Here is a 27351-nt window from a genome sequence, read left to right on the forward strand (position 1 = left end):
ACAGATAATCCCCCTTTCTATAATGTGCTATTTTATTTACCTTTTCTATCAATGCAAATCCCAAATTCACTTCATTAGGAATTTAACTGCTATTCAGTCAATCAAATGGGAATTTAACTTTTCTGCATTTAATGCTTCCCATGCATACTACATGCTATACTGTGTGACTGTCATTTTGACTTTATATGTCATTCTTAAAATATGCTTAAATTCTCTTATATATCCTTATTAGATTACAAGTTCTCTATGGAAAAGAATCATACTATATGCCTTTTAAAATGTGGTTAACTAAAATAAAAACAAAACAATAAAAACATAGACTTTTATTTCTGGCACTGTGGCAGATTAGATATGTGAATACTGGAAAACAACTAAATATGTTAGTTACATTATTAAAAACACTTTTTGAAATGTATCACTCAGTTGACCAAAAAAAAAAAAAAAAGTGTGACCAAAAAGCAGGAACTAGAAAGATAAGGAACACCAAAGCTGTTTTTTTCCTGAGGGTACCTGCTAAAACCTGATAATACTGGGTTTCTGTTTTGATGGATGTACAGAGCTTGGACCAAGTCTAGGGCCTATTCAGGGTGTGGAGTCTGCTAAGAGATTCTTGCTTAATGCTAGAGCGTCAAGGGGCCATACCTTCTATTTAAGGGCAAAACCCAGCACTACAGAAAGGAAACTTTCCTTTCTGTACTTTGGTGCTGGGAAGAGATGGAAAAATATCCCCAGAGAATTCCTTACCACATCCATCTTTCTTATGAATGTTTAAGACAAATTTTTATTTATTTGTTTGTTTGTTTGTTTGTTTATTTATTTATTTATTTATTTTTTCCGGTACCCGGGCCTCTCACCATTGTGGCCTCTCCTGTTGCGGAGCACAGGCTCTGGACGCGCAGGCTCAGCGGCCATGGCTCACGGGCCCAGCCGCTCCATGGCATGTGGGATCTTCCCGGACCGGGGCACAAACCCATGTCCCCTGCATCAGCAGGTGAACTCTCAACCACTGTGCCGCCAGGGAAGCCCCAAGACAAATTTTTATTACTTGCGTGCCCTAAAATACCTCAAACCATTAATTTATTTTAAAGTGGCCTTGGGTTGGTCACACCCTAGTGCACTTGGCAGAAGCAAACGAAGACCCTCTTTGGAATAATGTCTGTCAATCTAGACTTTAGAGGATTGTGAAAGATCTAATTCAACGGTACATGAGTTCACAGACAAAAATCACAGAACACACGAGGAAATAAGGCACCATGAGCAAGAGCCAATAGAAACATCAAATAATAGAATCCTTATTTCATTGCTGCTTTGTTTTATATTTTATTGTTAATAAGGATATGTTAATTAGCCTTCCGTGAATGCCTGTTGTTAACTTTTGCTAATATTTTCCATTAAGTTTCTCATCACTTTCTTTAATGCCTCAACTTTTAAATTTCCACTCATTGTACTTTTTCTTATCTTTTAACATGATTTTTAATTCATTCTTTCTTTTTTTATTTAATTTTTATTTTATATTGGAGTATAGTTGATTTACAACATTGTGTTAGGTTCAGGTATACAACTATCCCTTCCACCCTTAAAGAAACATTGTTTCTTTAAGCATGCGTCTTTCCATCATTTCCATAGGGAAGAAAAGTAAATACAATGGGAAGGGAAAGAAAGGGAACGAAAGTAAATACAGTGCTCAACCCATTGTCTTGGTTGCTACCTGTGCATTTTCAAGAGAGACTTTTACGACTATGAGGTGGGGTTTATGCACTGTGTGTTGTTGTTAGAAACTAACATTGGGGTTCAAGTAGTAAGATGGAACTTGGGTCAAATCTTAGTCTGCTGCACTCTAGTTTGGTGATTGGGGGTAAGTTTGGTTAACCTGTTTTTCTGTTTATGTTTTGTCATCTAGTGAGGAAAAAATTACGAAAAGCATGACACATACAGATATTCAATATGTATTATTTCCCTTGAATCTTTAACGAGTGATGGGTATAGTGTGTGGGTGATTGGGAGCATGGACCAGATGTTCAAACAGACCTAGTGAAGTAAGACCTTGTCTTTCAGACATGGCAAGTGTGGATGAACCATGAGTTGAGTCACAAAGCGTATCAGCAAAAGGGAGGGGTGGGGAGGGGAGGAATCCGTCATATCTTTTGATGTTTTAAGTTGCCACCTAAAAGCAGTAGAGGGTTTTGGTTATTTAAATTTTATTATTTAATACTGATACATATAAAATATATAATATATAGAAGTTATAAATCATAATAATAATTTAGACAGGTATCTGCCATTCAAATTATGAACTGAAAGATGACCAGTATTCTTTAATCCACCTTTGTGCTCCTCTCGTTTCTAATTCTGCCTCATCTCCAAAGATAGTCAGTATTTTAAATTTCATCATCACTTCATTACTTTATTTAAAATAGTTTTATCATATATATGCATTTTCCAAAACAATGTACTGTTTATTTTTGTCTGATTTGGGACTTTATAAAACTCCATCATAGCTTATATAGTTAAAAGGGGCTTGAATTTTTTTACTCAATATTATGCTTCTAAGACTTAGCTATATTCTTGCTTTTAGCTCTAATTCTTTTCATTTAACTCTAATCTCATTTTTTTCACTGTTATATTCAGTGGCGTGGCTCTTTCTCACTTTATTGAATATTTTTATTGAAGGACCCTTAGGTGATTTTCCGATTTTTTTGCTATTTCAAGACATGCTGCTATGAATATTAGCATACTGAATACTCATATACGTATCTAAAGGTGCGCACAGCAAGGGGTTCTTCAGAGTTTATATTCTGGAGTAGAATAGTTGGGTTCTAGAGAGTACGCACAGTAAGCTTTAAAAGAAAATGGCAAATTGCTTTCCAAAGCTGTACACATTTACGTGCTCACCATAGTGTTTAAGGGTTGTGAAGTCTTCCAGAGAACTGAGTTAGGAACTTTCATTCTTCTGCTGTTTTTTTTAATAACACGAAAGATTTGTATATTTGATACTATTAGCTACCTCTTCCTATGAGGAACTATTCCTACCACCTGGGTTTTTTTCTCCACCCCTTTTTCTGAGTGAAAAAAAATGAGGACACTCCAAATTTTAAGAAGTTTTATTCATAAAAGCTTTAAAAGTACTTTGGAATAAAATTTGGTATTTTAGTGACTGTATTGTTTTTACCTCACAAGAAGTATGTTTAAGCAAAGCAAATGCTTTTTTGTTCCTTCATGTAAGTTTTAAAAGCGAGAGAGGAACTTTTTAAAAATATGTATACATTTGGAACCTATAAGTGGATATAGAAAAAAAAAGGATTGGTAGAAATAGGAATTACCTTTCTTTTAATACAGTAAATAAAAACTGGGAGAAAACAATGGAAAACAAAATTAATAGAAACATGTTGATATGGTTTTGTTTAATAATAGAGTTGCCCATCGGTAAACAGGAACAGAAAACTATTGACTTTATCTTGATCCCATCCCAAACTAATCTGCATGTTTGTCAGCTTTCTAATAGGTCTTTTCTGTTCTGATCTCGAACAATGAACATTTTACTTGATTTTGTTTCCATCTCCTTCTATCTTTACATTTCTATGTTACTCTTTGAGATCCCGTGGAGTTACAAATATGTTACCCTTTGTATTGTAAAGATAAAATAGCATTGAAAACAAGCAAAAGAAAGAGGAAACAACCCGCAGGGATTGCAAAACTGGTGCATTTACCCAGAATGTCTGTACTGTATCATCTTCTCCAAGGGCATGTGGAATAATACTTTCATACTCCTGAGAGAAAGCCACATCCCTCAGAAAGTTTTTGGCTATTTATAGTGTTTTTGTTTATTTTAGTTCTCTTTGCTCTGGGGGCCTTAAAAAAAAAAAAAACAGTATTAGTCTATTCTTCCTAATAATGAATGTCTGAGAAGATGCTTGTGATATATACAGCATAGTCCAAAAGTTGAAGTTCATTAATAATTGGAATGTTGTGCAGTATGAAGTAATGAATACTAATTACTCCTTTCATGTCTGACAGCTCCCTGTGGACCAATACATCAGCCCAGACTTTAATTTGGCTGTAGTAATGGTTTCATCAATAGCACATTAAATCTGTGTTTGAGAAGATATACAGTTGAACCTGACCCACACAGTAGATACCCAGTCATAAAATGACCACAGGCTGACAACAGCTGGGTAATTACAAATAATTAAATCCACCAAACTCCAGATAATCCTAATCTTAAGTAAAATATATCATATGGTATCAATCGACAGAAAACCTATCTGGGAAGTTTTATCAACACGTATTTTTTCCAAAGCAAATTTACTTGCTTACATATTAGAGAAGCTGCTGATCTGTAAAGCATCTTCATAAAATTCTCTCTCTTTAATCTTTCGAATCTCCCCAAATATTACTGAAGTACTTTTTGAACTTTAATTTTAGCTGGAGTAACCTTACTGCAAGATGTATTTCAGCTTGTTTCTGAGCATATAAATGTTTCTTAAAGACAATTTATACTTCATTCTATATTTAACTTCATATGGTTACTCTTTTAGTAATAGTCTTTTAAGTAGCATTTCCTAGAAAGAAACTTAAAACTAATAGAAATATTAGCTATATGATAGAAATTTCATTTTTATAGAAATAATCAAATGAGAGACAGCATTTTACAGATAGTATTTATTTTATAATGACTAAGTTTCCTGAAGGTTGTGCTAAAATTAATAAGAATTGTTTTAGTTAGCAAGTTTCCAGTTTAACTATGATTATGTCGCTGCTCTTGGAGTTGCTGCCATGCGTTTGTTCTGTAGTTGATTATGGATCTCTTTGAATGAGTTCCTGGGCGAAATTTAAGATAGAACCACGTTAAATTAAACCCCACACTGAATAGAACACGCTCTCTTGAGCTGGAAGCTTATGGTTTTTCAATAAACACTGGAGTGATGTAGTTCTCTCATTATGTCCCTAGGGGTAAGTATATTTTTATTTTCAAGTCAGTTCAAGCCCGCATCTGGTAGAATTCGGCATTCTAGTCTCTCCCAATTTCTAAAGTTGAAAAAACAAAGTTTAATTGCAGAAAAAACCTCCAGCAACCTTGCTGTCCCTAAATTCAATCTAAAAAATTTTAGGTGTAATATTCAGGGTCTACAGGTAGTACATCTTCTCATTCATCTTGCTAACATTGTTTGACTTTATCTGAAAGAAAATATCGAACAGGGCCACAGATTCATAACCTTTAGATTCTTTTCTTTAAAAAAGCAATTTTCTAAAAAAAGAACAATACAAATGGAACCAGAATTTCATTTTTCATGCTACATTATAATGTTTAAATAAGGATATATTGAAGTACATTTATAAATATATATAACATGTATGTTTTATACATATAGGCTATATACGTATATCAAAGGGGAAATAAGCTATGATTTTTTTCGCTTTTTTTTTTTTTCCTGTTCAGTGGTATCTGGACTCTTGTGACTTTAATCTTTTTTTTAAAAATTCGAATCGAAGTTTGCTTTTATCTTAAGAAGGACGTATTGGTTATATTAACTGCATGAAGCAGTGAGCCAACTCATTTCAATTCAGGACTTTCTTTCCTTCCTTTCCTTGAACATCTGGCCAGCTGTGCAGCTTTGAGCCGAATCCTTTCTTCCCGAGCCGGGTTTGACCACCTCGCTCCGGCCTTCCTGCCGAGGTTGTTAAGTAACCCCTCCCGGCTGCCCGCACGGCACCTGACCCTTCAGCTGTGCGCCCAGCCAGGGCTATTGCAGCTCACAAGTCTAATCTAGAAGCTTTTCATTTGAAACAGCAGGACATGCAGTAAGGCTTTTAGATGTCTATTGAGAAGGTTTTTTGCTTCTCCTGAGTGTGTTTTTTTCCCCCAACTCCTGGAACTATTTTATTTACTTATCTCAAAACCCACCTGCTATCTCTTCACCTTGACAAAGCAGCTCTGGTGAGGCCTGGAGAATGGACTTCCTCCTATTCAGAGAATGTGTTAGCTCTCTGAATCATCCATCCTAGAGGGACAACCTTCAGTATAATAATACAATATTTTCAAAAGTTTCTCGCCAAACTGTGTTGTAAGAAAGGTTTTGCCAATGTTTTTTAAAAATAGCATTTTACAGCAGCCATTCCTAGTAAAGACTTGGATCTGCCCCAGAAGCAAGTCCTTATTCTACATTGAATATTGCTGCTTTTCCATATCTGGTTTTACATGGCAATAAAAAATAATGGCAGGTTTGTTCACGTAGTAAGAATATCTGATCACTAGAGAAATTCATGTAGGTTTCTATGATCCAAGACTGAGGGCGTTTTCAACAGGAGCTACACTAAACCTTGAGAACAGTGCCAACAGAAGTGAAAGACATTTCCTTAGTTTCTAGACATATTTCTCAGAAATAAGAAATGCAGATGGTAATCTCAGACTTCAGACTCTCATCTTGGTTATTTTGAGATGATGCTGCATCTCTCAACTCACAGAGATTCTGGTTTTCAGGTAAATCCGAGAATTGGGAGAGATGTTCCCCCGAGTCTATCACAGAAATGCTGTGAACATTAGCCAAGAAATTATTTTCAAGTATTTTAAATGTAATTGCATATCCATCCTCCAAAATAGTAATGACCTCCCATGACTTGAAGAAATTACAGATCTTTTCATCCCCATGATAACTTTTGGCTGGATTGTGAATAACCTTTGAAAGAATTTTGAAATTCCCAAGTACCTGATTTTTATGCCAGCCTGACACATGGAAAACTAAATTTATAGTCAATTTATAGATGATTGTCTTTATTATACAATAACTCATTCAACATTACAATAATTCACTGAGCACTTTGGCATACTTCAGTATTATGTTTTCTTTTCCTGAAAGCCAGAAGTTAGAAAACTTCTGTAAGTAAAGTTTTTTACTTTTAAAATTTTATAAATTAAGTAATTCATTTTATGAAAATATCCATCAGAAATTATAGCCCTTGGGTTCAGGCTGGGCACCTCGATAATCAGTGCTAGTCTCTTTTATAAACAAGGACAGCATGTCTAACCAAAGATCAGCTGGGCATGTCCTCTGAGCTGTGTCCTTATATTTTTTTTCTCTAGTGGTCATTGATTGTTACTGAGTCAGCCATATTCTCTCAGCACTCTCCTGTGATCAGTGGTCAGACAGGTCCACAGAGGCCAGGGTTACAAGCTGTCGTCATCAAACAGAGCAAATTACCCTGCAGTGGGATGCAGTGAACTTTATACTAGGAGTCTAGAGACCCAGGTTCCGGTCCCATCTCTGCCACTAAGCTATATGACCTTGGACAAGTCATAAACCCTTAAGGTCCGTAAAAAATAATCCATTGAATGATCTCTAGGGGCCCTTCTGGCTCTAAAATTACAACTCTGCTAGGTGAGACAGAATGTGGACAGCTCACTCTCTGTCCTATCCAATTAAAATATGGTGTTTTTACTGGGAAAACCCGTTTTATTTCAGTTGCGAGTTCATATAATCAGTCTGTCATGTCCAAACCAGCACTTCTCAGCCAGAGAGAAAAGGGGGCAGGAGGAACCCAGTCCCTTGGAGGGATGAGTAAAAACCCTCTGGGAGCAATTCCAGCCCACATTCAGAGACCCCTGCCCCACTTGCTTCTCACTGCGATGCAGTGTCAGGGGCCCGAGTCCTGTTCCTGGGGGGCGTGGGGCTGGAGGGTGGGTTAAGAACTACAGTTTTTACCGAATAGCTGGAAGAGAGTAGAGGTCCAAGTTTCAGGTTGCCCTTCCCACACCTGCTGTTGCTTCTCCTTGGCTTTGCATTTCAAGCGCTCGGAGCTGCCTGCTGTGTTTTCTAGAAGTTACAAACTCTGGACTCCTGTCTTTCACAAAAACAACACAGTGATTGTTTGCTTTTCCCACCCCTCTGGTTAACTCCGTTGTTTTTTGGATCCTTCAAGTCAAGAGAGAGTGCTAGCCGTCAGTTTATTTTTCCCAGATCAGAGATTAACCAAAAATTAACCTAGCAGCAATGACAAAACCCACTGAGTCATTATGCAGTTTTTGCCTTTCATAGATCATAAACACCCCAATTGAGGATAATTTACTATCCCTGGGAAATGTAAACCTATAAAGTAATGTTTCAGAGCAAAATAGAAAACTAGTTTTATAGACAGATATCCTTCTCTTTGCCATCAGCGCGGCAAGTTCCCCGATTAACTGTCTCTTCACAGAGAAAGTCAGCTCTGTCCCTCTAGCAGATGGATTTCTGGTTCTCACACTGGGGTGTGTGAATGCCTCAGGGCATATGTGGGTATGCAAGGGAGGTTTAGAACCACAGAATCATCTGTCAGTCACCTTATGGAGTGTGGCTCTAACTGAGATGTTTGGTTTAATACATATTTGATGAGTTAAAAGCTAGTGTCACCTGCACCCACAAGCAAAATTGCCAGAACCTCATGCTCCGTATTGGCTGGTCCCTCCCTTTTTTTCCTCGGAAACCTAGAGAGGGAAGCACGCTTAGGTGTAGTGGCTAACTGGAAAAATTGTAACTTGCTGCTACTGGGTAGTCCAGTGGCATTAGCTGCTGTTGCACTGAGAGGAGAGGATGCTGATACCACTAACTGGTGGACCCTGTAGCGTGGTGATGGGCAAGCAGCCTGTCTTGATGTGGCCCAGGAGCTGCGGATGGTTTTAAAGAGCTGTCAACAAAGAAGCATATATGGCAGAGACGTATGTGGCTGACAAAGCTTGAAATACTTACTCTCCGGCCATTTACAGAAAGAATTCTTCAACTCCTCTACAGGGATTTCTCCATGAGGCCTGAACACCTCTGACTTTCAAATGTGTTAGTCATCTGGGTTCTTTTTTTTTTTTTTTAACTTTTTATTTTACACTGGAGTACAGTTGATTTACAATGTTGTGTTAGTTTCAGGTGTACAACAAAGTGATTCAGTTATACAGATACATGTATCTATGCTTTTTCAGATTCTTTTCCCAGTTAGGTTCTTACGGAGTATTGAGCAGAGTTCCCTGTGCTGTACAGTAGAATATGTTAGCCTTCTTGCTAGGGGCTTGTTTTGATTCTCAAGTACCCTCTCCATCCCCACCCACTGCACACACCTCAAATCTGAAATGCGTACCGCAGTTCCTAACCCTGCCACAGTGAGCTGTCCCATTAGACAACAGTAATGAAAATACTGGACTTGATTCATTCAGTGTTCGTTTAAATGTACATTTTTCAAGTGAAAAAATGTTTAAATTCCTTTTTCATCTGGGGATAGAGGTTAGTGGTTAAAAAATGAAGTTTATGAGATGTGAATCAAAACCCAGTGAAAATTCATAAGCAAATTCAGTGTGAAATCACAGAAGGTCGTGATAGACCTGGCATTTCTCAGAGTCACTACACGAGGGAGGAATGAATTCAAACCAAGATGGAGCAGTAGTCAGAAAATCACAAGACGACGTACACAGAGGTTTATTTTAAAGTATGAGTTTTGTTATGGTGGAGATGTAAATGAGTATAAACTTTGGAATGGCTTATGTGTGAGAACCCCAGGCAGTAATTACATGAAACCATCAGTCTTGAAATTTCCATTAAGGGCCAATCATGAAAGTCTTGAAATCTAGGCCAATAGTAATATAGCGAATGACACTAGCAAAGAAAGATTTTCTCAAAGCTATTTGCGAGATCAGTTTTGGAAACCCTTGGACAGGGAAGCTCCATTAAGGGGAGAAATTTTGATGGTGCAGTCAATGTAGATATGGTTGAATATGTCTTCAGTCAAAAAGAAGCAGATTGACTAAGAAAGGTGTCCTTATCGATTAAGACCATCCTGTAACACACCTCACTAGGCTCAAAAGTGAAGACTGAACCTCTGAGAAACTATAATTAGCACGGTTACTTACCTTACAGATTGATAAAAACTCAAATGTAAGTGACTGACCTTCTGTTAGATTGCTGTTCATTTTTGTCCACTTTGGGTAACACCATTATGGAGGTGTAATTCACATACCATACAACTTAATCATTTAAAGTGGGCAATTCAGTGGATTTTCGTGTATTCACAGCATTGAGCAGCCATTACCACAATCAGTTTTAGAATTGAAATCCCTAGGCAACCACTAATCTGATTTCCATCTCTATTGATCTACCCCTTCTGGACATTTCAAATAAATAGAATCATACAATATGTGGACTTAGATGTGATTGACTTCTTTCACTTGTTTTCAAGGTTCATCTGTGTTGTAGCATGTATCAGTACTTCTTTCCTTATTATGGCTGAGTAATATTCCTTTGTTTGGATATAACACAATTTGTTTATCTATTCATGAGTTTACAGACAGTGGGTTGTTTCCACCTTTTGGTAATTATGAATAATGCAGCTGTGAACATTTGTGTACAAATTATGTAGGGACATATGCTTCCCAGTCTTTTGAGCGTGTACCTAGGAGTAGAATCACTGGGTTACATGGTAACTCTATGTTTAAGATGGTGAGTAACTGAAAACTGGTTTTCAAATTGGTCGCACCATTTTACATTTCCATCAGAAATGTATGAGGGTTCTAATTTTTCTATATCCTCACCAATACTTGTCAGTGTTTCTTTTTTTTATAACCATCTAGTGGGTGTGAACTGGCACCTTACTGTGGCTTTGATTCGCATTTCCCTGATGACTAATGATGCTGAACATCTTTTCAGGTGCTTATTGGACATTTGTAGATCTTCTTTGGAGAAGTATCTATTCAGATCCTTTGCCTTTCTTTTAATTGGGCAGATCTTTGATCTTTATATGACCGGACATTGTAGGCACTTAATACACATTTATTTATTGAAGTGGATAAGTAAAAGAATAAATGAGTCGGTATGTAAAATGTTGTAGTCATATACCTATTATGAGAGAGTAAGTAATAATGTTAGAGGAAAGACCATGCTTGTTTTGGTAACGATTATAAGCCCCAGTGTCTAGAAGACTCTCTGACAGGCTGGCACTGTGTAGGTGTTCAGTAACTGCTTGCTGAGTGAATGAATATTTGGTTGCAATATGTTTCATGGTAAAAACAAATAACTGAAGAAATTATAAGGTAATGATTATCTTAATGAGCATATCAACTGGAAGATATGTGCAAAAGTGTTAACTAGCAGCCACTCCTTGGTTCACTTTTAACAATTGGCCTGTAGTTCATTTATCTCTTGCTGTTCTCAGTGTTTCACTTTAACGGTGATGTGAATACTCTTTTTTTGATCGTTTTTTTTTTTTTAAAGGGAAGTCTGTATTATACAGATATACTGGCTTAGAAGAGGGTTGCCACCTGAATTAAGCTTTTTTCCTTCTGGAACAAAATTAAACACTAGGAAGTCCTAAGTGAAAACAAACCAAAACTTGAAGACTTCACCATTCAACTTAATAAAAAAAAGGCTTCCAAAGTAGCTTGTTGGGAAGATTTTTTTCAAGCTTGGACACTTAACCAAAAACTGTGAAAGATTTTTTTTTAATTTTATTGAAGTATAGTTGATTTACAGTGTTGTGTTAATTTCTGCTGTAGAGCAGTGATTGAGTTATACATATATATTCTTTTTTATATTCTTTTCCATTATGGTTTATCAGAGGATATTGAATATAGTTTCCTGTGCTATGCAGTAGGATCTTGTTGTTTATCCATTTGAAATGTAATAGTTTGCATCTACTAACCCCAAACTCCCAGTCCATCCCTCTCCCTCCCCACCATCCCCTTGACAACGACAAGTCTGTTCTCTATGTCTGTGAGTCTGTTTCTGTTTTGTAGATAGGTTCATTTGTGCCATATTTTAGATTCCACATATAAATGATATGTGGTATTTGTCTTTCTCTTTTTGACTTACTTCACTTAGTATGATCATCTCTGGTTGCATCCATTTTACCGCAAATGGCATTATTTTGTTCTTTTTTATGGCTGAGGAGTTTTCCACTGTATATATGTACCACCTCTTCTTTATCCATTCATCTGTTGATGAACTCTTAAGTTGTTTCCATGCCTTGGCTGTTGTGAATAGTGCTGCTATGAACATAGGGTTGCATGTATCTTTTTGAATTATAGTTTCATCCAGGTATATGCCCAGAAGTGGGATTGCTGGATCATACGGTAGTTCTATTTTTAGTTTTCTGAGGACCCTCCATACTGTTTTGCATAGTAGCTGCACCAACTTACATTCCCACCAACAGTGCTGGAGGTTTCCCTTTTCTCCACACCCTCTCCAGCACTTGTTATTTGTAGACTTTTTAATGATGGCCATTCTGACGATGAGAGGTGGTACCTCATTGTAGTTTTGATGTGCATATCTCTAATAATTAGTGATGCTGAGCATCTTTTCATGTGCCTACTGGCCATCTGTATGTCTTCTTTGAAGAAATGTCTATTAAGGTCTTCTGCCCATTTTTCGATTGGGTTGTTTGGTTTTCTGTTGTTGTTGCTGAGTTGTATGAGCTGTTTGTATATTTTGGAGATTAAGCCCTTGTCTGTTGCATCGTTTGCAAATAGTTTCTCCCATTCTATAGGTTTTTTTTTTCTTTCATTGTTTTTAATGGTTTTCTTTGTTGTGCAACAGTTGTAAGTTTGGTTAGGTTCCAGTGGTTTATTTTTGTTTTTATTTCTGTTGCCTTGGCAGACTGACCTAAGAAAACACTGGTATGATTTATGTCAGAGAATGTTTTGCCTATGTTCTCTTCTAGGAGTTTTATGGTGTCTTGTTTTATATTTAAGTCTTGAAGCCATTTGGAGTTTATTTTTGTGTATAGTGTGAGGGTGTGTTCTGTCTTCATTGATTTACACGCAGCTGTCCAGCTTTCCCAACACCACTTGCTGAAGAGCCTGTCTTTTCCACATTGTATATTCTTGCCTCCTTTGTCGAAGATTAATTGTCCATAGGTTTGTGGAGAACTGTGAAAGTTTTTGTTGAAATATAGGATCATTATAATGGAAACAAAAGTTGAGAAATGGATGTAGACACTAGGTCATGAATCTGATCAATCTTTTGAGATTCTTAGCTGTGATGATGAAAGCTTCAGTGACTCAGTGATTTAGTGATGAAAGCTTTAGCGATTTAAAAAAACTCTGATCTTTAAATAATCTTTACACACTAAAATTGTTTTATAAAAACCTCCCTAGTCACATAGAGTGGCCAGTGTATCAGGTACCCTTTCCTCACTATTCGATGCAAGAGACTTCATCTCAGAGCAAGACACAGTTATGAAACATCCACCAACAGCAGCCTAAGATATTATCACATTAGGGCATTCTGAGTATCTCTCCTCAAGTTTAAAAAGAGTTATTGCAAATATTGTGACATTTTAGTAAAGAGGATTCAGCATTGCCTGAATGCTGAACTTATTATACAGTGTCTTTCTTTTGAATTGATCCAGTTTACCAAAGTTGATAAATTTAGGAAGGTAACATCTCTCCCGTAAGTCAGTGAGATAAGTAGTCACTTTTTTCCCTCATGATTATTTAAAACACTATATTTAAATTAAAAACAATATGGGCTTTGGGTAACATTCTTATCATTGTCATGATGATACCTCTATAATGAAAATATACACTAAATAGGGAAGAATTCAGAATCTTAGTAAATATTTAAGGTAAAATAGGAGACTGAGAAGATACTCCTTGCTTCAGCCATGCTCCCAGGGTCCTTAGATGAATTTTCACTCCAGCGCAGTTCAGGCCACTTTGATGGAAGAATTTGAGAAGTTCCAGAGTTCATGGGTTCTGTCTGTCTGATGCATGAGTGCAAAAATAACTTCCCCTTGGCTAGAGCCTCATAGCAGGTTCCTGGCAGGAAAAAGACCACAGAGTAGGCTGGAATTGTTTGATAGAGTTAACATAGTGACTATTTACAAAAGAATTTGCAGAGCAAAGGGTAAAGGGATCCCAGTAGAGGTGTTAAGGGTACATAGGATTTACAGCAGCGGGAAGCCCTTACTGCCTGTAGGCCTGAAGGTATTACTAGGTCCTCTAAGCAGAGCTATGAAACAGGTCATAGCAGGACATAGCCTTCACCAGACCACGGCCCTGAAGCTGGCAAGATCCACTGGACCTCTCTCTCCTCCTGTACTGCTGTCTCCCACCAGTTCTTCCATCGGCCAAGCCCATCCAAAACCCGGGGGGCAAGGGAGCCCAGGTGATAACATCTTTAGGGATTAGCTACCAGCATCTGAGGTAGAGAAAAATCAGGCCCTCCCCTCGGCGGAGGAGACCGCATTCATTCATAGCTTTGCTTGCAATTACAGGAACCACATCTATCTAGGTGACTAGGGCAGGCAAAACAGAGACTATTAGAAGGCTGCAGGGTGCCATGGCAACTGAGGGGAAGATGCAGCCAGGCTTCAAGGAAGAGGGGACCTGGAAGTCCAGAACATGCTTCCTTTGTGTTACTCTTTCATCTGAATACTGGTTTACTTCTTCTTTTCTGGGCAACCAGGACAGTCTTTCTCTGCTGCTTGGTTCACCAGCAAGACAGAGTGACTTCAACATGAGCTTAGAGATTCCAGTTCCAACTAAATCCCAGGAAAGGTTACTCTTGTTGGAACAGCTCAGATGAAGTACCTGCTCCTGGCCAGAGGAACAGGGACACAAAAAGAAGCGTGGTTGCTGAGAGCCCACCCCTGTGTGAGACGGAGCTTGCAAGAATGCTGTCCATGCATCCCACACAACAGGCTTCCTAAACTTTGCTTCTGAGCCAGTGCCAAAAGTATTAAAACTGGGTAAAGTGCCCAAGGAATTTGTATGTTTTTTATTTTTATTGAAAAATTTTTTTTGTTACCATTACTCATAGTCACATGACAGGGGCTTAGGAAAAAGAATCACTTCTGCCTCATTTTAAGTGGCTTAAATTAAGCATATTTAAGGACAAGTCTATGTGTATTTTTCATGTACATAAATTTTACGTGTGTATGTATATACACATGTATATATGTATATACACACATAAATGCATACATGCTCATTTCAGTTTATCCTTAAAGAATAACAATGTTTAAGATTAATCACAGAAAGCATAACATAGTAAATAAAGCTAGTATTTGTTGTTATAGATTCTTTATATGATTTATTGTGTTTAACTGTTACAGGGACACTGAGCTGAGTACTACTATTATCACTGTTTTCCACGTAAGGAAACTTAATCATATAGAGGTTTCGTGGATCACTTCTATTCCTCCTCTTACACTTTAGGGAAACAGAGAGTAGATGAAGAATCATAAATCACCTGGTTTTATGGCCTATATACATTACTAGAATACAGGAATGGAGTGACACCTTCATATCAGTTATGGTGCATGAGAGCCTCCTGACTGTCTTTGTTATGCCCCCTTTAGGTACATCAAGATTGGGGATAAAGAGTGTGAATTTAACCACAGCTTTCGTCTTATCCTTCACACAAAACTGGCAAATCCTCACTATAAGCCAGAATTGCAAGCTCAGACAACCCTCCTCAATTTCACGGTCACAGAAGATGGTCTGGAAGCCCAGCTGCTGGCAGCGGTTGTCAGTATTGAAAGGCCAGATTTGGAGAAACTTAAGGTAAAAATTGTGAAATCATTCCCCCAACACTTATTCAGGGCACAGATGAGAGTGCCAGACACAGGAGTGTAAGATGGGCTGCCTGCCCTCCAGGATCTTTCAGTCTAATTGAGAAAACTGAGGGTGTATCTGAACAGTCAAGGAGCAGCTCAAGGGTACTTCTGATAAGTAGTTAGGATTGTGCCACAGGAGATGGGCTAGTTGTAGGTCTTGTTTGATGCAGGTGACTAGGGCAGGCAAAGACGCGGACTAGTCATGGAAAGCAGGGCTAGAGAAGCAGGTACGTGCCCTGGAAGGTTAGAAGGAAGAGAGGGATCTCCTTCCGTCTGCCCAGGGTAGAGAGCTATCTCTTCCTCTGATCAGGGTAGAGAGGGCTCTCTTTCTCTCTGCCCAGGTTATAGAGGACTGTTCCCCAGGCTTCCTCTCCCCAAGTGATTGCCTGGGCCCCCGGGAGTTTTTAACTCTCAAGCTCTGCCTCCAGGAATTAGCTGATTACTACTTAAATGTTTCTGAGAACCCGTGATTGTCTGGATCCACCCACCTCTGTAGTTTTCAGGGTAGCAGTTGCCCCGTGACCTCAGTCCTCTGATGGGTAAGTAAGGGCTGTTACGTTTAGCTTTTTTCCTGTGTGAGGATGGAAATAATGACTTTTCTGTCTTTCAATGTGAAGCAGAAACCCAAAGTTTCTTCCTGTAGTTTAAATGAATGATATATGGTCATGCTCTGGACCCTGGAGTGCAACCAGCTCTCACCACGCCTTCTGAATGTTTTTTTAAAGAATTAAAAAAGTTTTTGATTAGTACAATTTTAATGCTACATGTGTTTCATCATATATGATTCCATGAAATTGATGATTAAGGAAACTCTGCTTAAAAACATGAATTTAATCACCTTTCTCACATTTTGCTTGGTTTGCCTTAGTTGGTTTTGACAAAGCACCAAAATGACTTTAAGATAGAGCTGAAGTATCTGGAGGACGACCTCCTTCTGCGTCTCTCTGGGGCAGAGGGGAGCTTTCTAGATGACACCAAACTGGTGGAGAGCCTGGAGAGAGCAAAGGCCACTGCGGCAGAGATAGAGTGCAAGGTAGGAAAAGGCAAAGGCTTCCTGGCGGGGTTTAATGCTCTATTTGAATGAAGTGCTCGGGGTGAAAATGTGATCCAACTTGGCCGTTCTCTAAGAGTACTGACACTTTGTGGAATTCAGGTCTTTTCATAAACTGCCCTTAAAAAGTGGACTGTGTGGGGTTCTGAATGGAGATAGAGGTGGTTGAACTTGTGCTTCTCCTAACGCAGCAAAGATCCAATCTTTCAGATTAGACTCTGTCAGGCTATTATTTTTTTCCTGAGTGACTAAATTTTTGAAGAAAATTGGGCCCTGCTGGCTTATGTAGTCTAAAATCTTAAAAGGCTTAGCCTCCTTTGGGAAACTGACATCCTACAGTCTCACCACAGCCTTCCTGGTCTATTGTACATTTTAGAGAAATACTTAGAGTTGCAGTTTTGTTTACAGGCCTTCAGTGCTGGGAGACTGAGCCAGGGGTGATCTCCTGCTGCTCTCAAATGCATTATTCCCCCGGGAAAGTGACATTTCCTAAAAGCTAGAAAAAAATGTTCATTTAGTCGACTTCCTGCTGAATGTCCAACATGTGTTCCAGTGTGCCTTCTGCATGCACTTTGGACGTTCACAAATGGCCACTAGCCCTTAAAATGCTGATGTTTCAAAATGAGAGGAACCCTCATTTGCTTTCTGGAGTATCCTCATTACTGTAATCTATTAATTACCCAGCCAAGGCTGTGTCACCACACATCCAATATATTTGTCTTAGTTTAAGCGAGGAAATGGAATCCCAGGTTACTCTATCCTTTTAAGTAAGTGAATTCTAGGTGGCTGCTAAATGGTAAAGATTAGAGCAATTAAGTAAATTAGGTCTTAGCTTTGAAGTTAACTTCTCACTGTCTCTTAAAATGTCTCTTCCTATCTTCCTAATATATTGCCATTTTGGGACTTCCCTCTCTCCTCTACATTTTCTTTATTTTCTCTTACATACAAGTATGATGAATCAAGTCTATAAAAAAAAGGTTGGACATGGGCTTCCCTGGTGGCGCAGTGGTTGGGAGTCCGCCTGCCGATGCAGGGGACACGGGTTCGTGCCCCGGTCCGGGAAGATCCCACATGCCGCGGAGCGGCTGGGCCCGTAAGCCATGGCCGCTGGGCATGTGCGTCCAGAGCCTGTGCTCCACGGCGGGAGGGGCCACAGCAGTGAGAGAGCCATGTACCGCAGAAAAAAAAAAAAAAAGGTTGGACAAATACTGTATCTTATAAAGCCGTAGGACCAGCAGTAATCCTAGACAGAAGAGATTTGTGTCTTGAATAAAAATGAATATGTTAGTTGATGATGGTGTGCATGTTTAATTATCACTCTGAATGTACCCAGAGGCTAATACAAAGATAAACTAAATGGAACTATATGAGCATATGGATGATCTGGTGCAAAGTCAGAAGTAGACAGTCACGAGTCTTTCTATAAAGGCTTTTTAGTAAGCACGGCTGTTGGATATTTTACTGACCTTGGCTGCTTTTGTATACCTTGTTGACTAATAAAGTTATTGGCATTGAATTGACCCAGCAGACTTTCCAGAGCTATCCCTGGGAGGTGATATAGCTGGGTTATTAACCCCCGAAAGAGAGAGGGGAGGCAGGAAGGTGACATTACTCAGAATAAATTCTGTAGAACCAAAAACAGTCAGGTTTGTTTACTCTGTAATCATTAACACAGCTAGAGTTATGTCCATTCTCACTTAATACTCAGCTTATAAAAAGATTATTTTAAAATATGAATTTTATGATCTTAGAAAAAGCCCAAGCACAGAGATGCCATACATGTTATCCATTTTAATACTACTAATTTCTCATTTCAGATATGTCCCTTCCATCACATAGACAATATGACGAGTAAGTTACTTATGTTGTCTGATCCCACCGTAGGTGATTGAAGCTAAAGAAAATGAAAGAAAAATCAACGAGGCCCGACAGTGTTACAGACCCGTGGCAACAAGAGCATCTCTGCTTTATTTTGTTATTAATGACCTCAGAAAAATCAACCCCATCTATCAATTCTCTTTGAAGGTAATGATGACTAGACTAAGAAAAAAATTTAAACTTGAGGAGTTCAACTTGTTTCTGGAAGTTTAAAATTTATTTTTAAGCAATCAGTGCATACAGTAAGGAGTCTCCAGGACCTAGCTAGCAAAAAAAAACAAGACAAAGAAAAAATCCTCACTTTTCTCAGTAACTTTCATTTCTAATTTTCAATAAGGCTTTGAGATAAACTATGCAACATCACAGTACATAGTTTTTGTTCTTACACAGAGTCTTAAGGAGTTTAATATATATAAGGGAATTCTGCTGGAGGCTCCTCTACTTTCCTTATGAAAGTGTACATGTTTCATAAAAAGATTTCACATTTTATTTTGGTATAGAGGGATAAAAAGTGAGAATAACTATTGATTGAGCCACTGTTACATGCAAGGCACTTTCATACTTTGGTGCATTCTTATGCCTGAAACATCTCATTAAAGTATATTATGATATCCCTATTTAAAAAACGAACATGTTCAGATTTTAAATAAATTGCCAAAGAATTCACATTTCATAACTGTAAGAGTCAGGATTTGAACCCAAGGCTGATTCCAAAGCCCACGCTCTTTACTTTGTACCATTCTGCCTCTGGGCAGTATTCATTCATTCTGTCATTCAGTTTTTAAACAAATAGCTATTGAGATCAGTGATAGTGCCGGGTGCTGTGCTGGTTACTGAGTGTACAGTTTGGAAAACACAGATATGAGTGGAGATGTGTAGTTGTGTGTGTGTATAAAAGTGACAAATACAGTGTGAGAGAATAGTAGGGATGGAGGGGCTGTTTTACTGGGGGCTCAGGGAAGGCCTCAGAGGAAGTGAGATTATAGCTGATTCCTAAAGGTTACATAGGATTTGGCCATGTAAAGAGTGTTTGGAGAAAGAAAGGATGTGTGAGATGGGAAAGAGTTCTCGAGATTCCAGGTGAATGAATCTATGTGGCTGGAGGGTAATGAGAGAGGGAGAAGATGGCAAGACATGAGTCCTGAGAGGTAGGAGGGTCTAGATCACATGAGGTCTATGCTGGGGAGTTTGGATTATAGCGTGTGGGCAAAAAGAAGCCATTGAAAGCCTGTAAGCAGATGACTGCCATGATGGCAGAAGACTCAGAAGTGAATAGACTTATGGTTTGAAGCTAGAATAATCAGCCCTTGGAGATGGATTGGATATGGGCAAAAATAAAGAGGAAGAGTCACGAATAACTAGCAAGTGTCTAGTAATGTGAAACACGTGCAGAAATTCTGAGAAGCACAGTGGGATTGGATTTTAGAACAGCTGCAGGGTAGAAGGAGAAAAATAAAACCGCCCAGGACTACTCAACTACCAAAACTAGGCTAAGGTATTACAAGGAAAGAAAACTACAGAGCAGCCCCCGCCAGCATAATCTATTATGCTCACGTGGGATTTATGCCAGGAATGCAAGTTGGTTAAACATGAAAAAACCACACAATGGAATTCTTCATATTAATAGAATAAAAAAGAGAAAAATCATATAATAATTTCAATGGATGCCGACAAAGAACTTGACAAATTTCAACACCTGGTTAAAGGAGACAAAAAAGAAACTGAGCAAACTGGGAATAGATGGTAACTTCTCTGTGTGATAAAGGGCATCTGTAAAAATTTTCGGCTAACATTATACTTCATGTTGAAAAATTGAATGCTTTCCCCTAAGATCAGGAACAAAACGATGATATCTTCTCTTAACACTTCTATTCAGTACTGCACTGGAGGTTATAGCCAGTGAAGTAATACAACAAAAGACACAGAAATTTTAAAAGAAGAAGAAAAACGGTCTTTTTTTTTTCACAGATGACCTGACCAGGTGTGTAGAAAATCATAAGAAATCTACAAAAAAGCTGAAGTGAGTTTTTAGCAAGATGGCAGGATAAAAAGTCAATATACAAAATCCATTGTATTTCTATATATGAGGAACAAACAACTGAAAAATAAAAGTAATACCTCAATACTGTGTTTACAATAGCTTCCAGAATCTTGGAACTCTTAGGGATGATTTTAACCAAACAAATACAAATCTGCATACTAAAAGCTACAAAACATTGTTAAGAAAATTAAAGGAGGTCTAACTAAATGGTGAGAGAGACCATGTTTATGGCTTGGAGCAGTCAATATTATTAAGATTTCAGTTCTCTCCAAATTAATCTATAGTTTTAATTCAGTCTTAATCAAAATCCAAGAAGGCTTTTTTTGTAGAAATTGGCAAACTGATTCTAAAATTTGTGTAGAAATGCAGAGTATTTAAAAATAACTAAATAATGAAAAAGAAGAACAAATGTGGAAGACTTACAGTACACGATTTCAAGACTTATTACACTGATTGGCCTAAAGGAAAGTACACTGATCAATGGCACAGAATAGACAGTCCAGCAGCAGACCCACAAATGTATGGTCAACTGATTTTTTGCAGTGAATGCCAAGACAATTCAACGAGGAGGGGATAGTTTTTACAACAAGTGGTGCTGGGACGACTGGATATCCACTTGGAATAAAACGAACCTCAGCCACTACATTACTCTATATACAAAGTGAGCTCAAAATGAATAAGCTAAACTATAAAATTTCTAGGAGAACAATAGAAGAAAATGTTTGGGCTTTGGGTTAGGCAAAGATTTATTCTTAGGATACCAGAGAAAGAAAAAAATTGACAAATTGCACCTTATCAAATTAAAAATTTATCGTCTTGAGAAGACATGAAGAAAATGAAAAGACAAGCCATAGACCAGTAAGTTATTTCCAATACACATGTTTAACAAAGAACTTATATCAGAATAGAAAACTCAATAGTAAGACAACGCAATTAAAAAAATAGAAAGGTTTGTGCATGTATACTAAGACATAAGTATTGCCCACAAGCACATTTTTAAGATGCTCAGCAGACATCAGAGAAATGCAAAGTAAAAGCAGAATGACGTATTACCGTATACCCGGTAATGGCTAAAATGACTAAAATTTTACAAGACTGTCAGTAACAAGTGTTAGCACCGATGTGGTACTGCAACTCTTGCATGTTGCTGGTGGGGATGCAAAGTGTTAAAACCATTTTGGAAAACAATTTGTTAATTTCTCATAATGTTATACATACACTTACAAAATGATCCTAAAATTTTTACTCTAAGTATTTACCCAAAGGAAATGAAAACGTATGTGCACTCAAAAACAAAGTACTACAAGTACATACTTAGATGATGCTAAAATGAATCTGGTGTGACAGAAACATTCAGCAGTGGGCAGGGGTAGGTATCGTGGTGGGAACGGATTGCAACGAGGCACATGAGAACTTCTGGCGGGGGGTGACATGAATAGATCGTTTCTACATTTTGATTGCAGTGATTTTTACGGAAGTATATACATTTGTCAAAACTCAAGCTGTGTCCCTAACGGTGCATTTTATTGTGTGTAAATTAAAAATTGATTTAAAAATGTAAATATTAAATGAGTACTTTGTTAATACCTTCTTACCAATATTTACTACATGTCTGTCATTGTAGGGTTTTACTTTCAGTCAAATATACATAATTCAAGGCCAGTCAGTCTGTGGTCTTTGGCCCCTGTCCACCAGTCAAAAAATTTAATATTTTATGTTATGTCTATTTATAGATATAGATATTTAGATATATTTACCTATGTATTTAAATATATGTAGATATATGTAAAAATCTATTCAGCCCCCTTGTTACCAAGGCATACAATGGAGTAAGAAAGAAATATTGAGTGATTTTAAAAAGGACAAGATAATCAAAGGGGATCACAAAAGTACATGGGTGGAATAATAGAAACAAAAAACTAACCTGTTAAAAAATGGGCAAAGAACTTGAATAGACATTTTTCCAAAGAAGACATACAAATGACCAACAAGCATTTGAAAAGATGTTCAACATCACTAATCTTAAGGAAAATGCAAATCAGAATCGCAATGAGATACCATTTCACAACTATTAAGATAGCTACAAGATTAAAAAAAAAGAAAAAGGAAGAAAATACCAAGTGTTAGCAACTATCTGGAGAAATTGGAACCCTTTTGAACTGTTGGTAGGATTGTAAAATGGTGCAATTACTTTGGAAAACAATATGACAGTTCTTTAAAAAAAATTGCCACATGATTCAGCAACGCCACTTCTGGACATATACCCAAAACAATCGAAATATGGTCTCAAAGAGATACTTGTACACCCATGTTCATAGCATTATTCATGACAGACAAAAGGTGGAAGCAAACCAAATGTCCGTCACTGGATGAACAGATAAATTAAAATGTTGTACGTACACACAGTGGAATATTATTTAGCCTTAAAACGGAAGGCTAAATTCTGACACATGCTACAGCATCGATTAACGTTGAAGACATTATATTGAGTGAAACAAGCCTGTCACAATAAGACAAATACTATATAATTCCACTATATTAGGTATCTAGAGCAGTCAAACTTATAGAAACAGAATGTAGAACAGTGATTGCCAAGGGCTGGGGAGAGAGGGAATAGGGAGTTATAATTAAATGAGTTTTTTAAATGAGTTGTTGTTTAACAGTGTTTCAGTTGTTCACGAAGAAAACATTTTGGAGATTGGTTGTACCACAGTGTGAAAATACTTAATACTACTTAACGGTACACTGAAAACTATTAAGACAGTAAATTTACACTTTGGGTATTTTACCACAATTAAAAATAAAAAATTTTTAAAAGCGCATGGGTAGAAGAAGAGAGGCCAGTGCAATTCAATTGGTCAGGGAGGAAATGTGGGTAGATTTTATGAAATAGTGTTACAAATAATAGTAATGGCAGCAAACTTTGAATGAGCACTTACCATGTGCCAGAAGCTGTTCTAAGAGCTCATAGAATCCTTGTAAAACCCGTCCTGTTCTCTCTCCCCATAGATAAACTGTAGCCTGTGTGCCTGAGACTAGCTAGACATCCAGCCACCAGTTGTCACCCTTTAACGGTCACTTGTATTCCCCAGGCTTTCAACATGCTGTTCCACAGAGCCATCGAGCAGGCTGACAAGGTGGAGGACACGCCGGGACGCATCTCAGTCCTGACCGAGAGCATCACCCACGCCGTCTTCCTCTATACCAGCCGGGCGCTGTTTGAGAAGGACAGACTCACCTTTCTGTCCCAGATGGCTTTTCAGGTAAGGAAATCAGTCACTCAAAAGCAGCCCCAGAACCAAAGTCCCGCATCTCTGTTTATTATGTACTGCTGCTGAAGTGAAGTTGTTTTGGAAGCTCTTCGCAGCATGAGGAGAGTTTCCGTTTCGCAGAGGGAGCTTGGGCATATGACAAACTGCTAGTAGGTCAGGGTGCATTGGCTTGGGTGGGTTTGCACTTTGGGCAGCCACATCAGCTGTCATCCTGAAAAACAGGTCAATGAAGACATTGGCCTCACCTTCCCAGGTCCTGTACAGACCTCCCAGGTACTGCCGGGGAGTTCCTTGGAGAGAATCTCAAGCTCAGCTTTCCAGATCTGAGTGCCCCTAGGAGATTTTCAGAGCCCCTTTAAAAAACAGTGAATGGGTGAAGGGAGCTCCACATTTCACGCTCCTAACTTCAGTGAGACCTACTACCCTTTTTACTCTTTTTGATGTGGACTTCTGCAATAGATTCTATTTAAATAAAAGTGCCCGTGATGAGAAAGAAACATTGAGGACCACATTCCTCGATGAAATAAGAATGTGGTCCTTTTATTAGTTCATTTACTGTATATCTTTTTCTGTCAGTTCAAATTGTGATGAAAGATGTCATTTCTTTTGTGTCCTCCCAAGTGCCTTGCTCAAAGAAGGCATTTTAAAATACCCGCTGTTCAGGGAGATCAGCTCGGTGCCTTGTGAACACCTAGAAGGGTGGGGTAGGGAGGGTGGGAGGGAGAAGAAAGAGGGAGGGGATATTGGGCTATATGTATGCATATAGCTGATGCACTTTGTTATACAGCAGAAACTAACACACCATTGTAAAGCAATTATATGCCAATAAAGATGTTAAAAAATAAATAAAATGAAATAAAATAAAATACCTGCTGTTAATAGTGATAAATTAGCACTTCTTTCAATACTTTTGGTATTAATAGATTCCTTTGGGTTAAAAAAGTAATATATGGGTGTAATCATTTTATAATGTATGTGATAAACAGGAGTAATGCATTACAAAACAAAATTTTTCTTTTCAGTTTTCTCCCAATTTTATTGAGATATAGTTGACACATGACGTGTTATGTGTTCAGTGTAATGATCTTATATATGTATGTGTTATGAAATGATTACCCAATAAGTGTAGTTAACATTCGTCACCGTACATAGTTACATTTTTTTTTCCACGATGAGAACTTTTAAGATCTACTCTTTGAGCAACTTTCGAATATACAGTACAGTAATGTTAACTATAGTCACCGTGCTGTACATGACATCCCAGGACTTATAACTGAAAGTTTATACCTTTTGACTAGCTTCATCCATTTCTACACCCCTCAGCACCCACCTCTGACAACCACCAGTTGATTCTCTGTATCTGTGATTCTGTTTTTTAAGATTTCACATAAAAGTGAGATCATACAGTGTTTATCTTTCTCTGTGTGACTTTTTTCCTTAGCATAATGCCCTAAAGGTCCATCCTTACTGTTGCAAATGACAGGATCTCCTTCTTTTTATGGCTGAATAATATTCCATTGTATATATGTGTGTACATATATACACATTATACACACACACGCATACACACACATATATATACCACATTTTCTTCATCCATTCATCCATATGTGGACACTTAGGTTGTTTTTATGACTTGGCTATTGTAAATAATGCTGCAGTGAACATAGTACAGATATCTTTTTGAGATAGTGATTTCATTTCCTATGAATATACACCCAGAAGTAGAACTGCTGGATTCTGTAATAGTTGTAGTTTTAATTTTTTGAGGAACCTCCGTACAATTTTCCATAGTAGCCGCACCAATTTACATTCCCCCCAACAGTGTACACATCCTCACCAGCATTTGTCATCTCTTGTCTTTTTGCTAATAGCCATCCTAACAGGTGTGAGGTGATATCTCATGTGGTTTTGCTTTTCATTTCCCTGATGATTCGTGATGTTGAGCACTTTTTCATGTTATCTGTCAGCCGTTCGTATGCCTTCTTTGGTAGAATGCCTATTCAGTTCCTCTGCCCATTTTTTAATCAGATTGTTTGTGGGTTTTGCTGAAATTTTTGTGTTTATACATATTGTTCATGAACAGTAATGGACCAGGGATGATAAAACATGACATGCATATACATGCGTGCACATCTATTTAAAACTTCTTTTTAGAATATCTAGATAAATTATAATCTATCTGAAATATTGACAGTCTACATAAATCAAAGCTTCATATATATTTGGACAATTTCTTGTGTGTTGAAATAAATCAAATTGAATTAAGAAAAATTATCCAATAAGATATTTTGCTACACGTTACCACCCCTAATGCATTTTGAAAATATCTAGAATTTTTAAGTAGCACAAACCTCAAACATTTTACCTGCTTAATTTTATAAGATGTTACAGTTTTTATGAGGAAATTAGAAATATGTCATTTGTGCCCTCCACTCAAGTGTTTTATGGACTCCTTAACAATTCTGTAACCAGAATGTCTAAAGTTTCAGTTCGTGATGTGTTTGCTTAGTTGTATCTGTAAAACAACAATTTCCAGTTTTTCTCAGCATAATCTCCCATATAAGAAAAATCTTTTATACATCTTGCAGTTTATTGGATATAATTTCTATACCGGGACTAACTTACAATACTAGTTTTACCTTTTGTTTAGTAATTCAATCCATTGTCATCTGAGGCTTTCTCAATTTGTATAACAAGTTTCAAGACAAGTTTGATCTAACAGTAGAAGGCTAAATATGAAAGCATATTTCAAATATGCTGCTAATAGGCACGGGTATTAAAATTGAAATAAACCAGGCTTCGTAATTATTTGCTATTCGATTTCCAATCAAGATTTTGAGATCACGAGCATAATCTAAGATTCCTTATTTCAACTACAGAACAGATATATATCTAGAGGAATTCTCAGAAGGCTTACTTCTGTCTGTTCAATCATATCTGTTAAGTGGTGACTGCGTCCTTGATTTTGATGCAAGCCAAATGACCTTTTCAATTTTGTGTACTCTCAAGATTTTGCTGAGAAAGAAAGAGATAGATCCTCTTGAATTGGATTTCCTGCTTCGGTTCACAGTTGAATACGCTTACATGAGTCCTGTTGACTTCCTAACTCATCAGTCCTGGAGCGCTATTAAGGTATGTTAGGAACATGATTTTTCAATTGCTAAATCTTGTTTCAAATCTCTGTTCTCTAAGATGTAGAAATGTAGTTTAAAAAATACAGGTGATATACACCATTTCCGTTGTAGATATATGCTATCTTTAATTTTTTGAAGAATTTCCCATACTCTTTTCCACAGTGGCTGAACCAATTTACATTTCCACAAACATCTACTAGTTTCCCTTTTCTTATTTGGAAGTAAAGGAACTTGTGACCTATTTATGGATGGGAAAGTTGTTAATAAATATGTATAAAGTATAGGACCTTTGGTTAAAGTCGAGGAATATATTGGGTTGGCCAAAAGGTTCATTCGTTTTTTTCCGTAAATGGCTCTGGTAGCACTTAGTTGTCTTTAACTTGATTCAAGACCATTTTGTTAGATTGT

General features: G+C 37.6%; 1 protein-coding gene across 1 annotated transcript in view; it reads left to right on the forward strand.

The window, feature by feature from the left end:
- The window catches only part of DNAH11 (dynein axonemal heavy chain 11), a 307654-nt gene that overhangs the window by 245836 nt on the left and 34467 nt on the right, over positions 1 to 27351 (forward strand). Inside the window, 5 exon segments of the mRNA XM_024738428.1 lie at positions 15307 to 15511; positions 16433 to 16597; positions 18500 to 18640; positions 23627 to 23797; positions 26819 to 26941. Coding sequence (XP_024594196.1) covers positions 15307 to 15511; positions 16433 to 16597; positions 18500 to 18640; positions 23627 to 23797; positions 26819 to 26941 — 805 coding nt within the window.

The sequence above is a fragment of the Neophocaena asiaeorientalis genome, unplaced genomic scaffold (assembly GCF_003031525.2).
Source record: "Neophocaena asiaeorientalis asiaeorientalis breed wild unplaced genomic scaffold, Neophocaena_asiaeorientalis_V1.1 scaffold89, whole genome shotgun sequence".
Taxonomy (NCBI): domain Eukaryota; kingdom Metazoa; phylum Chordata; class Mammalia; order Artiodactyla; family Phocoenidae; genus Neophocaena; species Neophocaena asiaeorientalis.